General features: G+C 40.7%; 1 protein-coding gene across 14 annotated transcripts in view; it reads right to left on the bottom strand.

The window, feature by feature from the left end:
* The window catches only part of OSBPL6 (oxysterol binding protein like 6), a 206,188-nt gene that overhangs the window by 64,003 nt on the left and 126,776 nt on the right, over window positions 1-15,409 (bottom strand). For all 14 annotated transcript variants that reach the window (XM_043524752.1, XM_043524755.1, XM_043524757.1 and 11 more), the window contains 5 exons: window positions 11,654-11,749; window positions 6,997-7,119; window positions 2,309-2,362; window positions 631-744; window positions 330-500 (listed from right to left, as the gene is read on the bottom strand). In XM_043524752.1, coding sequence (XP_043380687.1) covers window positions 330-500; window positions 631-744; window positions 2,309-2,362; window positions 6,997-7,119; window positions 11,654-11,749 — 558 coding nt within the window. The remainder of the gene's footprint in view (window positions 1-329; window positions 501-630; window positions 745-2,308; window positions 2,363-6,996; window positions 7,120-11,653; window positions 11,750-15,409) is intronic.

Here is a 15,409-nt window from a genome sequence, read left to right as displayed (position 1 = left end):
AAGAACATTATCAAACAATAAAGAGCGAAATTAACCCCTGCTGGCTCAGGGTAGTGTAAATTGTTTTAGGGAAGCTTAGCGCTCTAATGGGGTCTCTATAGGAAACCACTGATGAAGGCTGCAGTAGGGATGTGCTGAATCAATGAACCTTTCAGCTACTTACCCACAGATGCTTGCTGGCCAGTGTTACCTACTTTGGTGATTTTTCCATGGCTGATTACACCAGCTTTATAACCAGAATCCACCACCTGTGTCCACTAGGGAACCCAGTCCGCTGTAAGTATTACACTAACTTCAAGATGAGTTTCCATATAAGGGATGCTGTATACCTTTCCATCTAACACAGCAACATTAGCAGCTGGTGAAGACTCTGTAGTAGAGGCTGAAGGGAATATGTGAAAGCTGGCATCCCTTGGTGATCTTACAATCTCATTCTGACGGTACAATCTGTGGTGGCGCAGTTTTGATACCCAGGCATCAAATGAATCCTGGGACTTCACCTAAAAGAAGGGCCACGGTCAATTATCTGTTCATAAAGATATCCTGTTTCCCTCATCCTTTATAGCTACTATTTAAAGCATTTCCCTTGTGAATGAAAAGAGAAGAAAAACTTGTTGCAACACTACTCACTTTCAGGTGGTAGATATGCTCTTCTGTATCAAGGTCTATTCTACGAGCTTTCTTTTTAATTGACATAACTGATAAGCCAACATCAATGCTTCCATGTACCTTGCCCTTCTGAATCTGAAATCAGAAGACATGTTAAGAAACTGGTAACATCAAATGCTTTATTGTCTCTCACTGAAATAATACTGATGTAGTTGTTTCCTGTTTTAGGGAAGATTTTAATGTAAAACAAGAGAAAACAGTACTCATCAGATGGCACACTAGGTTTGTTTTGAGAAAAAGAGTACCCTACTCCCCAAGAAGAGTTCATTCCAGAATCAGTTCCAATAAACAGCCTTGATGACTCACCACAGTGTAACTAAGTTTAGAATGATCCATTTTGATTCTGTACAGAATAGACACCAAATTAAAAAGTTAAAAATTACATCCAGCTGATCAGTCAAGGCCTTCATTAAATACATAACTCTTTAATTAATCTATTCTGTACTTTCATAGAAGTCAGGACAGGCAGAGTTCTGCTCTGGGACAGAACTCGACTAATAACCTATTCTCTGTCCATGTGTGCATCTCCCAATGGGAAAAGAGACAGTCAGTCAAAAATGCACAGTGAATCTGAGGGCAGAATTTTGTCTGAAAAATTTGGTTAAATTACAAGAAATGGGAGAGTCCACAGTGTATTACATTTAAAAAAAGCTATAGAACACAGTCTTGACTAAATGCAGAAAGATTATCAACACAATAAACTTGCATAATCTTAATAAAACATGGCTACAAGAGTAAGGGGATAGTTTCATTATAATGGTCACAGATGTAGGCCTAATTTTTTCACCCATCATACTGTAACTGTACATCAGCTACAACAGTAAACCCAAAAATATGGTAAACATATTAGATACCTCTGCTATGGCAAATATCTAATAGAGGGCCAAATCCTGATAGCCTTAATTACACATTTTTTCATGCCCATGACTGATTTAAATGGGGACACTTGTATGAATTAGGCGAGCTGGATTTGATCATTAGTAGCTTAATAAATCCAGAGGTACCCGATACCATAGATATAAATGAGCAATGCAGATAACTACGGAAAACATCTTCCTTTCCCATGTAGGGTACTGGAAACTTCTAGTTTGCACTTGCAGAGTTTCCCTGCCACTCTCCCTTTAGGAGAGAGATTTTAGGCCTGGAAACTCATATATCGTGATGAATTCATTGGAGGTTAGGTTCATCTGAGCAAAAGCCTCTGCAGTGCCTCCTGCAGCCACCACCCTCGCTCCTCCATGAGCCATTCTTCAAAGGTGTTCCTGGCCACCAGCTCAACCTGCTCTTTTGGGGTAGGTCACTGAGCAAAGTGGAAAGCTATGCAAATTAATGCTGACCCAGTCACCATCAGTTCACCAGGATAGCCCCAGTGAGTCAGTGAAGAGACTATGTTGTGGAAGAGCAGCGGTCCCCAGCATTACCCACTCCCACCCTCAGCCCTGCATCTTCCCCATCCATCCTAAATCCATGCAGAGCACACACAGAAGTCTTCCATGGAAGCAGCACTACCCATTTTGAGCCCATCAGCCATAATCTGCTAGTTTGTGTTCCTTTAAGAATCCATAGTGCAATGAGGTTTAATCACATAGCAGGCGAAGCTTTCAATCAAAATTTAAGAATGGTCTTCAGTTTTACTTACATCAATTGGTGACTTTGAATACTTCAACATTCCATTATCCAGGACAAAAAAGCGCTGCAGGAAAAAAAATACAGTTCCTTCTTAGTGATCAAATACAATTTTAACTATGTAAAATCGCATCTATTGAAAGCAAGTTTGTTATCCCATTGTACCTTGCAGTCAAGAGTCTGGAGCCAGAAAAAAGCCTGTAAATGCAGTACTGAACTGACTATTTGCTTTCATTTGTTCTGGCCGCAATTATATTCTAGGCATAACAGAGAGGTCTCTCAGGAATTGCCCTGGGAATGGTTCGTAGCCCAGGATAGCTTCCTGCTCTCTGACTAGTCCAGAGAGGTCTATAGGGCTGATGCTCTGGCTTACCATTTCAAAAAGAAAAGGAGTACTTGTGGCACTTAGAGACTAACAAATTTATCTGAGCATAAGCTTTTGTGAGCTACAGCTCACTTCATCAGATGCATCTGATGAAGTGAGCTGTAGCTCATGAAAACTTATGCTCAGATAAATTTGTTAGTCTCTAAGGTGCCACAAGTACTCCTTTTCTTTTTGTGGATACAGACTAACATGGCTGCTACTCTGAAACCTGTCATTTTTAAAAAGAAGGTCATTGATTTCTTCAAGCTCTCCATCGCTTTCTTCCCACCCACATTAGTCACATTCCACATTAATGGCTTTTCTAGCTTCCTCATCCAGGAAAAAAGAAACCCAAAGCTATTCCTAGACCAAAAGATAGAACCACCTAACTCTTGTGGTCCTTTGATCTTCAGCTGGGAAGGGATCCATGCTGAGACTCACTACTCCACCACCATATGTCTCTCCCGCATGACAGAGGATGGGCAGAGAACAATATTCTCTACTCTGAGGGTTTGTCTTTACTAGGATAAAAGATGTGTTGTTAGAATGGATTAGCTAACACATTCTGAAACTGTAGCATTGACGAGGCAGTGGGCTTTATTTTAACCATCTTAGCATGTGTTGAAGGCAGTGTGCTTTCTATTCACTAGACTTTTAAAAGATGTTAACTAACGTGTGCTAACATCACCCCTTTAGATCATAATCTAGAGAAGCCCTAACACATTTTTAAAAACCCTAGTGTAGAGAGGGCAAGTTCTACTTTTAACATGTTAAAACAAATTATAAAAATACATCTTTTATCTTAGTCTAGACAAGCCCTCTGAGGACACTGAGTAGAGAGGAATGACAAACTTCTTGTGTTGTGATCCTGTTAAATCTAACAACCTGGGCAGGGCCAGTACTTGAACCAGAGACCTCTGTAAGTACCTCATGACAGTGCTGCATGAAGTGATGCTAATGACTCAGGAGGTGACACCAATGCCTCAACCTGGTATGTAGGGGAACTGTGTTGCTGGAGACATTAATTGGAGGAGATGTACGACCAAATTATGGCCAATAAAGACTGCTTGGAATTTTTTTGTAAGGGTAGAGATGTTAGTAGCAGGTAATTCTGCCTTTCTACATTTCTCCCACACTTTCCACTGGATAAAAGTCTTTTCCCCCCATTTCCTATTCTAAACTGTAGTGCAGTTTTGAATATTGTAGCGAAAAAGCCACATCATTTCACTCCAAAGCGTGCTGCATTTGGGTACTGGATAAACTAATATACAAATTATACAAAGGAATCTCTTATGTTACCAAAGCATTTTGAGACCCCACAGGATGAAATATGCTGCATACAGCAAACGTAAACTGTTAGTGTATTATTAGTGCTGTACCGTGTGCTGCAATTACTGTCTTTAGTGAATTTTTCACTATCTCCCAGCACACGCTATTTTTTTTAGAGACTACACATCATATAGGCACTCTGAAAAACAGTTTAATGAATCCAGTTCTTGAATGCAAGTTGAGGATATCATATTTGTATATGATTTGTAAAAATGGGATAAAGATCCAGGGCCAGACTGTGACCCACTTATTCACATTCATAAACAGATATTCACATGAGTAGACCCACTTAAGTCAATATAACTGTTCACCAATATGCGCAAGGGGCTGATAATTTGGCCGTTGGAGGTGATACAAGGTTAGATTCCCTTAGATTCACTCTCTTGGAGTCCCAGTGAGAAGCCTGCCCCATCAGGGAGGTCCTCCAGTGGCAAGCCGCAGCACAACTGGTGTTTCTACCTCAGTTTCCCCTTTCTTCTGGAGTCCCCAGTAACTCTATGCAAGCTTTCCAAGTATAAATAGCCCTTTGTAAGGTTAATTGATTACAGGAGTACCACAGTCATAATCCAGAATTCCCCAGCATAGCCCAAGCAGTACATTCAAATTTGTAGGTCTCTCTGTCTCTCTTTCACTCATATACACACACACACACACACACACACCCCTGCTCTCCCACCCCCGGCTACCTTTCCACCTTCTGCTTTCACCAGCTTGATGTGGCTCCACAGCTCAACTAGGCACTCTGACCTTTTCACCTTCCTTCAGGGGTACCTGCCCTGAAGCTCTCAACCAAGTTCTGCTCTTCGTCTGAGCTCCCTCTCTGGGTTCCAAACTCCCAACGCTCCCTCTCTGAACTCTGGGATCTGGACTTTCTCACCTTTGTGCTATCTCCCATTTATAACAGCAAGGGGCAGCCTGGCCTGCCTCATTACATCAAACTAGGTCACAACTAGATTGGAACAGGAGAGCTGAGCCTGATTCCATTTAAGGAGCCAGTTATCCAGTTACAATCCCTTACTAATATATAACGTAGTGTGAAGGAGCCTAAGTTAGTGCATATTGAAGTAGGAGATGCCTTGCTTTATGCTATACATTCTTACATGTTGTTTTTCTTGATAAACTCTTCTCTTCTGGTCCCTTAGCGTGTGAGTTACACCAACATAAACTCCCTTACTTTCAGAAGGTCAAATTCAGGATGATGTGTCAGCACTTAAATATTATGTTTATAGGCACTATTCGGGGGGCGGGGGGGGGACGGACCTAAGGAGAACAGGTGTTCAGGATTCAAAGGGACTGATGTGTGGAAGTTACATTTTGGTAACCACAAATGAGACTAAGTCAGTGTAATATATAGTGTGTGGGGAGGAGGAGAAAAATATTACTTACACCCACCATTTTAGACTCACCTATGAATACAGCCCACACTGCTTAGCAAAAACATGGTTAATGCTCTTCCAGAAAAAACTGTGCATAAAAGCAGGTCTTTCTGTTTCTTTCAGCAACATGTATTTTGCACTGGAAAATTACTCTGAGTCAAAAAGAGGCGGGTCAGTCCTTGCAGCACACAGCTTGTTGCTCAAACAAAAAGATGATAATTGTTTTGACATAAATATAGTGACCTTATTCCAATAACAGCAATTTTGGAGCTAATAAAATTAAATACGGGCAGCAATATCTCCAAACTAATTGAAGGAAAGAATGGATTTTGGGCAGGTGGCCTTGCTTTTGTGCATTCATAGTTCCATCTCATAGCTGAACCCAGTCACCAGCCCAGCAAGCAAAAACACCAGAGGGTGGAGTGGGCAGGCAATCAGTGCAACAAAATGAAGGAGCAAGCAGGAGAGATTTTTTATTTGTTTTTTACATCTCAGTAATAAGAGAACAGCCAGATGAAGCATAAGTTACAGTGCAAACAAACTACTCATGGTGAACTCAGAGTAAAAATTCATCTTAAGTGAAGTAGGATGAAAAACTCGAATTGTTACAATGCACGGTAATATGCCAACTGCAATGTTAGCAATAGTGAGCCCTCTGCTCAAACCCTATCCCCTGTGTTACAACTGAGTAATTAGTCTGGCTCCTGTGGTGGGAGGCCATGGAGTGGAAGCAGCCATGCCTCAGAGCTACTTATTCCAGCCTAACGGCTTCTCTTCACTACAGAGGCAAGTCGACCTAAGTTACGCTACTCCAGCTACTTCACTGTGCTGCATTGATGGGAGACGCTTTCCTGTCGACTTCCCTTATTCTTCTTGGAGAGCTGGAGTACCGGGGTCGACCGGAGAGCACTCTGCTATCAATTTAGCAGGTCGTCACTAGGCCCGCTAAATCGATCCCTGCTGAGTCAGTTGCAGCAGCGTCAATCTCCCTGTAGAGAAGACTAGCCCTAAGAGACAGAGTCGGCTCCACAGTCCTAGCACTCCTATGCCCCTTTGGGTCTTAGTTCCTCCCTGCCTAGCATGTGCACAATCCTTGTGTAGCCTCCCTAAACCGTACCCAACCTGGACAGCAATTCTGTTTCATGTGGGGCCAACTACACCCACAAAGGAGGGAGTAGGACTTGCCTCATAATAAAGTTCAATGAAAAGTGAGTTCACCGCTATTAAAAGATTTCACTGCAATACAGAAATGCAGATGTCCTTACTCTGACTGTAAAGTTCAGACTAGCCATATCAGGCAGACATCTATATCAAACTAGTGCCCAAATGCTGCACGGTCTGTGGAATAAGTCTGTCTCTCTTTCCCAAGATTGTGCTGCAAATTCAGGGTTAACCTGTGTTACGCCTTCTTTGGTGCAGGTCAGACGTTCGCATGATCCTTTCTCAGCCAAGAGGTACCCTTGCAAAAGTGTTTTTTATCATCAAAGTCTCGTGACTTGTAACTGAACGGTGGAGTGTCACATGCCCTGTCTCAACCAATGCAATTATTTAACAATGCATGGGCTTAACAACCAAAGATTAAAACACATACAATTAATTGATATTAACTAGCTCCTCCCAACAGACATTTACCTTGTGCCAGCCTTTTAAAGGCCATTTTCTTTTCTTCAGCATGAAACCTTCATGTTTGTCTGGTTTCTGGACATTAGTCTGGCCTATTTTCAGCCCCTCTATGATTTCCCAGCTGTCAGGTTCCTGGTGGAAAAGTATAAAAATAGTATTTTAAATTTAGAATATATATATGTAAAACTGTACATATTATGTGGCCCAGATTTTCAAGTGCTCAGAACACACCATCGGGGACAGACTTTCAAAACTGCTCAGCGCCCATTTAGACACCAAAATAAATGGGCAGATTTTCAGAAGTAGGAACTACTGAGTTCTGAGCACTTTTGGAAATCTGGCCCTTATTTAGCGAACTACACTGAAGCTGCACTCTTTTAAAAATCTGGCACTATAAGCAGCCAAGAACTTTGTGTTGCAGATTCATACCTGTGTATGGCAGGACTGTGCGTTAAGAGAAGAAATGGCATTTCATACTTATTAATTGTATATTAGTCAGGTAAATTCTGGAAGGGGTAAGCGTACAGTGGGCACACACCAACCAATTTGCAAGCAGAAGGGGAAATGCAAGATGACAGCTGGCTGTCCTAACTCTGACCATCTATTAAAACTGTAGACATTGTTCAACACGCCCTCCCCAACAGGAAATATAGAAAGGCTTAGCAGATATGGTGGAGTCGTCAGGGGCACAGTCTTCCTGTTAGAATGTTTATACTTCCTGACTCACCAGTGGTCTCTACTTACAACCTGGTATTATTCCTTCTCTTAGAAACAATGGATTGTGTGAAGAACTGTACAAGGCACTCTCGTAGCCAAGTTATGTGTACATATTAACACTATGTTTGCACAGAATAGATCAAACCAGTGGTCCATCCAGTCCACTATCCTCCCTCTGACAATGGCCAAGGCCAAAAGTCTCCAGAAGAAGGTACAAGAAACTCCAAAAGTGGGCAAATTATAGAATAACTTGACCATAGAAGACATTCTTCCTAACCTCTGTCAGTTAGTGGCCTGAAGCATGAGAGTTTACATCCCTTCTAAATTTTAAGGTTTTTAAAAATCCTCTCTGCTGTAACTGTGGATGGTCTCTGTTTTTTATAGAAATGTTTAATCATTTTTTGAATCATGCTAAGAGCTTGACCTCAGTGGTATCTTGTGGTCCAGAGTTCCGCAGGCTAATTGTCCTTTAGGAAAATGTATTTCCTTTTACAGCGTCTCCCATTCAGCTTCATTGCATTATGAGACATTTAAATAGTAGTGTCCAATTTACTTTCTCTATATGATTCACTATTCTATATAACTCCATTATGTCCCCTATAATTTGTATGCCCATGTGAGGGCTCTTTAGTCCACTTTCTCCACACTTAGCAGCCATCAGGAATTACGACTTATATGACTCAAGCCAAAATTATGACTTAATATGTTGAAGGGGAAGAGAGTAACGAAAGTATAAGGTGCCTATGCAAAACAGTTTTGCCCTTATTTATACCCCTTTGCTGCCACTCGGGTCCACAAAATTCTGCTCCAGTTTAAAATGCTACTTTTGCCTGCATAATAATGTGCTCACTAATACTATTTCTCATGGCTCCACATCAGCGTTTCTCAGCTGGTATGTTGCAACCTGTGGGGGAGACACAAAAGGCAACTGGGGGGTTGTGAGGCACTGAAAAATGTATTACAACTTAAAGCAAAGAAAACCCCACTTTCATCCTCCCCCTCCCACGCCACCCCTGCATACCCTCAACCTTCAAGATCGAGTATTCAGTCTCCCTCTTGAAACACACAAAAAAAATTATATTAGATAAGCTTATTTTTACCACAGATGCTTACTTTCATAGTAACCATAAGGGGATCACAAAATTTTTTTATTTGGGAAAGGGGTTGCTAGAAACACCTGTCTAAACAATAAACATAGACAATTTAGTGTTGTCTCCAGAAGCCTTAACTCGCACTTTCCCAGTGTTCTCTCTTCTTGCATGTATGTATCATGGTTTTGAAGACCACCAGGTTTATTTTGACTTCACCTTATTTTAGATGATTATTTCTTTCTCCCTGGTGTAGAAGAGCTTATTACATGTGTAAAAAGTCTTCCCTAATAAGAAATACTAACACCTGAGGGGGGGAAATTTAAACTAATTAGCCCCATGAGGTAAGTACAGAATCTCTCTCTATAGCTTTATGTCTACTGATCCCCACCTCATTGATTTCTCCTTCACAAGCTTAGCTGCAGGGAAAGGTCTTTGATCTGCAAGGTAGCACTGGCATTAAATACTTTTCAACAAGAACTCATACATATATTAATTTAAACAAATGGTCAGAGACTGGCAAATAAAAAGGGCCAGATTATCCAGTGCAATGCTCTGCTTTGTGCTTCATCAATGCCATAATCTGATCCTAAAGCCATCTTGACTCACTGAGAGTCACGCCAGTGTACGTGTGATTCTCCAATGATATATACGCAACACAGGGATTCTTCCATCACTCCCCCTTTCTGCTGCTAGAAGAGCAAGACAAAGGGGCATGGGCTGATTGAAAGGTGATATGGGGAAAATGAGAAATGATTGCCTAGGAAGGAGTACTGTGGAAAGGGATCTGGGGGTCATATTGGACCACACACTAAATATGAGTCAACAGTGTAACACTGTTGCAAAGAAAAGGAAAAAAAGCAAACATCATTCTAGGATGTATTATTAGCAGGAGTGTTGTAAGCAAGACACAAGAAGTAATTCTTTCACTCTACTCTGTGCTGATTAGGACTCAACTGGAGTACTGTGTCCATTTCTGGGTACCACATTTCAGGAAAGATGTGGACAAATTGGAGAAAGTCCAGAGAAGAGTACAACAAAAATGATTAAAGGTCCAGAAAACATGACCTATGAAGGAAGATTGAAAAAATTGGGTTTGTTTAGTCCGGAAAAGAGAAGACTGCGAGGGGACAGGATAACAGTTTTCAAGTACATAAAAGGTTGTTACAAGGAGGAGGGAGAAAAATTGTTCTTGTTAACCTCTGAGGATAGGACAAGAAGGAATGGGCTTAAATTGCAGCAAGGGCGAGTTAGGTTGGACATTAGGAAAAACTTCCTCACTCTCAGGGTGGTTAAGCACTGAAATAAATTGCCTAGGGAGGTTGTGGAATCTCCATTATCAGAGACTTTTAAGAGCAGGTGAGACAAACACCTGTCAGGGATGGTCTAGGTAATACCTAGTCCTGCCATGAGTGCAGGGGACTGGACTAGCTGACCTCTCGAGGTGCCTTCCAGTCCCATGGTTCTGTGATATGGCTGGGACACCTTCATCTAACATTGATTCCCAGATGCATTTTTCGTCCTCTGAGAGTGTCACCATAAGGTACATAATGGACCGGCCCTGCACAGAGCAGCAGCAGGATCCAGGGAATGCACAGGTGAGTGTTATGTAAACAGTTGCATATGATAAAAATTTATTTTTAAAAAACCTAGGAAATTTCATTTTAAAATTAAAAGAACATTTAAGATTGGAAAGTGAAACATTCCAAAGTCAGCAAATGGCAAAGACAAGATTGCCTGTGCAACCTTCACTCTTTTCCTGTGTGTGCGCATGTGATCTTTAAGAACATGGTCACATCACTACTCTCCACTGCACCCTGCCTTTACAGTACACTTTAAAAAAATACCAGAGGGGTAGCCATGTTAGTCTGTATCCACAAAGACAACAAGGAGTCTGGGGGGCACCTTAAAGACTAACAGATTTATTTGGGCATAAGCATAAGCTTTCGTGGGTAAAAACCCCACTTCTTCAAATAGCAGTTTTGTATGGAATTAATATGTATTGTTTGTTAAGAGGAGAATTTCTGCCAGATACTTTACATAATAACATAACAGAAGATATGGTCCCAGCCATAAAGATCTTATAATCACTGAACTTTGTGCAGGCAGAGCTCTGCATCTGCATGGACCCTGTTGACTTCCAGGGAGCTCAAGATTCAGACCTAAATGGATGAAACACAAGATGCACTGAGACACCCCACCTCTCAGTTTTTCCCTTTTATCCACATACACACTCTCAGTACCCCTGTGCTTTGCCAGCTACCCATCCAGACAAGGAGTTCTGGATATGACTCTTTCCAGAACCCAGCAATACTGCTCCAAAGTCAACCAGAGAGGTCTGCGGCAAATCAACCCAAACAAGGTTCTCCCTTCCCTGGGACTGTGTGCTGTTTCCACAGGTATCTTAGTCCCCACTGCCCTGGAAAACGTGGATTCAGAGTGAGTCTCTTATCCCCTGCATGTTATGGCATTAATCTACCACCAGATTACAAGCTTCCTTATACTTAAAGCAACTCTTCCCCAAATTGCCCATGTCTCTCTCTTTCACCCCATTGAAAGAGAGAGCTAGGCATCCTGCATTTTCACTAACAACACATGCTTGTTTCTAGGTGCTTCAGGACATTATACTAATTCAAATCTTTCATTTTGTTAGTGTGAACCCTATTAGAAATTTTCTTCTCTGACAGCTAAGCGTATGCTTTACCCTAGTCTCATTTGGGGAACCAGAAGCTGTAGGACTGGAACTGCATCATACTCGACAGCCCACCCACAAAAGCTGCCACAACAAAGTTACTAGTTAAAGCATTTCTTTAAAAAACATGCAAAGTAGGCACACAGAGATCCTCCCTTCCCACACTGACCTTAGACAGAGAGACGGACTCAGTTTCGAGCAATTGCTTGCTTACAGATGGGTCTGCACTTCCAAAAGAAATATTTCGCTCTAATACATGAGCACTCTAAAATAAGAATAAAGAAAACTCAGTGCTCGGTCACAGAACATGTCTGCTGAAAAAACACATTAAATTATGAGCAATGGAGGGTTACACAGTTTACAGGAAACATATAAATATATGGCACAGTGCCCTGACTGGCTAAAATGAGTACCAAACGTTTGCATGCATAACAGCACAACATGATTTTTCTGTCTTTTAGAGTGATCCACTGCTGTATTACAATTCCTGGGCATGCTTTTTTCTTTCAGTGTAACCATGCAGGTTTCTCTGAAATGCTCTCAAGAAGGAATTAAATCTTACTGATTTCTAAACAAGATGCACTTTTACCCAGCAATGCCTAGAAAATGGTTAAGTGCCAGGAAAGGACAGATGCTGCCTCAGCTGGCTCTCATTTAGAGAGACTTCAAAGTGGAATACATGTTCTTGACTACATGTATTGCATTTTCCGACCAATGCATGAGAAAATTGAGCTGGAAACTTTAACTAATATATTTAGCACTTCAGTAACACTCCACACCTCTAAGGCTCTGTATACATGTGAACTATCTGGTCCTCACAACAACCTTGTGGGGTAGGTATTATCATCCCCTACAAAACAAAACAAATGTCACCAATATCACATTTTGCCCAAAGTTTTTGAAAAGCAAAACATTTAGAAATTCTGTCAAACTTTTTTCTATTTTCCAGCAAAGATTAAAGCCTATATTTGCAGGTAAAAAGCATTTTTTAACTTGGAGGCTGGAGGGGGAGGAGAATAGCCAATTTTTGCCTGTATCAAATGTGTTTAGATTTGTGATTTGTTCCAGGGTGGGATTTTATTGTTTCTGTCAATATAAATTGGTAGGAATAATACCAGAACATGACAGTACTGGCTTTTTTGCACAAAATGTTCTATTCTTGTTTCTACCATGTATAAGTAGTCACCTCTCATTTATACATGAAAAAACTACTACAACAAGAGAATCCTGCAAGAGGGGAAAGTATCCAGGAAAGATATGCTCCAAACTCAAACAAGAGTTACATTTTGTTCTGTTAAATTTGTTTACATGCATTGAAGGTTCAGATTCCATGGACATAAATGAGGGCAGAAGCTGTTAGGGAATAGAAAAATACATACAGCAAGATCAAACCTAAACATAACTAGAAGCTTTAGTACAATGAAACTTTTATTCACATAACCTTGTGTTCACAATAATCACAACCAAAAAAAAGTACACACAGATGTCCATAGAAACCCACCCAAAACCCTTCCTCCGAAACACATATGAATATGTAAGGTATTAAATAAATGACTTTTTAAAAATATAATATCCAAAAATAGGAGAACGAGTATGTATTGGGGTAGGACCATCTTTGGGCATAAGAGTACAGCAAGGGGGTAGGAGTCTCTGTAGTTTCTTTGGAAGCCTGAAAGAAAAGAGATCATATTGAGGTATATCCTGTTTATCTTAGTCTTCAGTCCTATTGTGAACACCATAAGAAAAGTCTCCCAGTTCCTCTTCCAGCTGAACAATACCAGTACCTTTAGCGATTCCATTTGCACTCACATTTATTGCCATATTTTTATTGACAGGCTGGCCTGACATCTTTTAGATCCCTGGCCCTCTTCCCCCACCAACAGATGTGGGAGCAGCCCACGTATCAAATTCTTGCATACTGTGTTACTAGAAGCGCAACACTGTTCTTTATTTATAATTTAAAAATGTTTCTTGCATGCCAAATTCCTATCTAGAAATTTATCCATCCCCCATCATCACAGTGTCCCTGCGCCTAACAAAAATTACTGAATGTCTTCTTATAATACCCCTTTGACATTAAGGACTACCCTTCCCAATTTCCAAATTGGAAACTGAGTCCCCAAAATATTAGATGACTTTCCCATGGTCACACAGGGAGTCTGTGGCAGTTAAACAGAAATCAGATTTCCTAAGTCCCAGTCTAAGTCTTAAGCACAAGATCACCTTCCCCCTCTTTACTACCTGGGTTCTCAAATTTTTTCACAGTGTGGGTCACATCTTGATAGAAAGATTGTCTCATGGGCCTCCACTCTTGTCTTTTACAATTGTATAGACCATCCTCCCATCCACTCAGAATAGCACAGACTACCTCCATTCCCACTTGCAATCACAAAACATCCCCAAGGTAATTAATCACATGAAAAAAATAATAGTTAATGTATTTTCATCTGCTCTTAATGTCATTTAGCAGCTAGAAATGAGAAAGAGATGAAGCATCATGTGACCAGCCACCTCTCCAGGGACCACCAGCAAGAGCTCTGCAGACTGCAAGTGGGAAACTTCTGCTTTACAACATATAGTCCAATGCCAGTGCTCAAACTGAGCTACCAATCTGGGACAAACATTTGTGCATTGTACTTGTAATGCTGGTTCAATGAAAAATCCCACATCACATGTTGAGTAATCTCATGTGCTCACAGGGGCACCTTCAAGTTACAAACTTCAGTAAAGAACCCTAATGAAAAATCTGAAATTGTAGAGATTCCGTACACTTTTACATGACATCAGATTTAAAACAATAAACCATAAAACATGGGTCCAGTCATTTAAGGAGGTAGCAACTGTATTTCTTGACTATAATAATAAAGATGATTTTCCTACTTTCTTAACCGCCAGTTTTGTTTGGCAGGCAAGAATCCTTCCGTTTTGAGATGGAACGTTGCCCACCACAGATGTTCAGAAGGGCTCATTTGGAACAGCCAATGTAGTAGGATGTTGCATAACTGCAATTTCATTTTTGTACAATATTTAGAATGGAGAAACCCAGCAGAACTTTGGCTGCCAGATTTCCAGCAACCCTTTCCATGATCTGTTTTTAATTCAAATGACTCTTTTGCAGCCCTCATCTTTCTAGATCCACTTGGGTTGAGTGGCACATGTATTAGCCAGTAGCACTCTAATGAAGACTAATTTACTTGATTATTTGTTTGGAAACAAGAAAATTAACTCTTTTCAAACAAAATTACCTTCTTTAAATTATTTCAGAAACTGTCCTCTACTTTTCTGTACATCTCTTCTTTAGAGTTATTTTCTGTCATGACTATTATACCTTGACACAAAACTACCTCTACTTTGCAATGTGTTGCTGGGATAAAGTCCATGGGGCCATTATTTAGTATGGAATGCTTTTCATTAAGGGAAAACATGTTTGTGTGTTATGCTTCTTCAAATTTACAGCTAGAAATTATGCAGATTGTCTGACGTCCTGAAAGATAGAAATATTTGACAAGGGAACACCTTTATTTATTTATTTGCTATCACTCTGGCCCTAAATATTGTTACTGAATTTTGGTTTAAAATATTAAAAATACAGACAGTTAGAGGAATATACAGCAACAGTAAACTAAAAAGTAAGGTGAAGAATGAGGAAGGAAGAGGCCAAACAAGACAAGGAAACAACCAACTTATCGGAATTTGAACCAACAGCATTCATACAACCAAAAAAAAATGTAATCTGTGTTTCTAGAAGCACCAGTTTGCTTGGGACTCTCATCCCCACCTTATCTTGCGGGTGTGAGAAGAATTAATCTCACCATCATTTAGTCTTGGGCTTCCTCTCACACCACAAAATTTCTCTCAGTTAACTTGAAGTCCTGGGGTGACATCCTGGCCCTGTAGAAGTCAGTGGCAAGATGGGGGCCAGGAT

Source organism: Chelonia mydas, chromosome 11, assembly GCF_015237465.2.
Source record: "Chelonia mydas isolate rCheMyd1 chromosome 11, rCheMyd1.pri.v2, whole genome shotgun sequence".
Lineage (NCBI taxonomy): Eukaryota > Metazoa > Chordata > Testudines > Cheloniidae > Chelonia > Chelonia mydas.
Note: the sequence above shows the minus strand (reverse complement) of the source record. Positions and strands in the feature narration are given on the sequence as shown.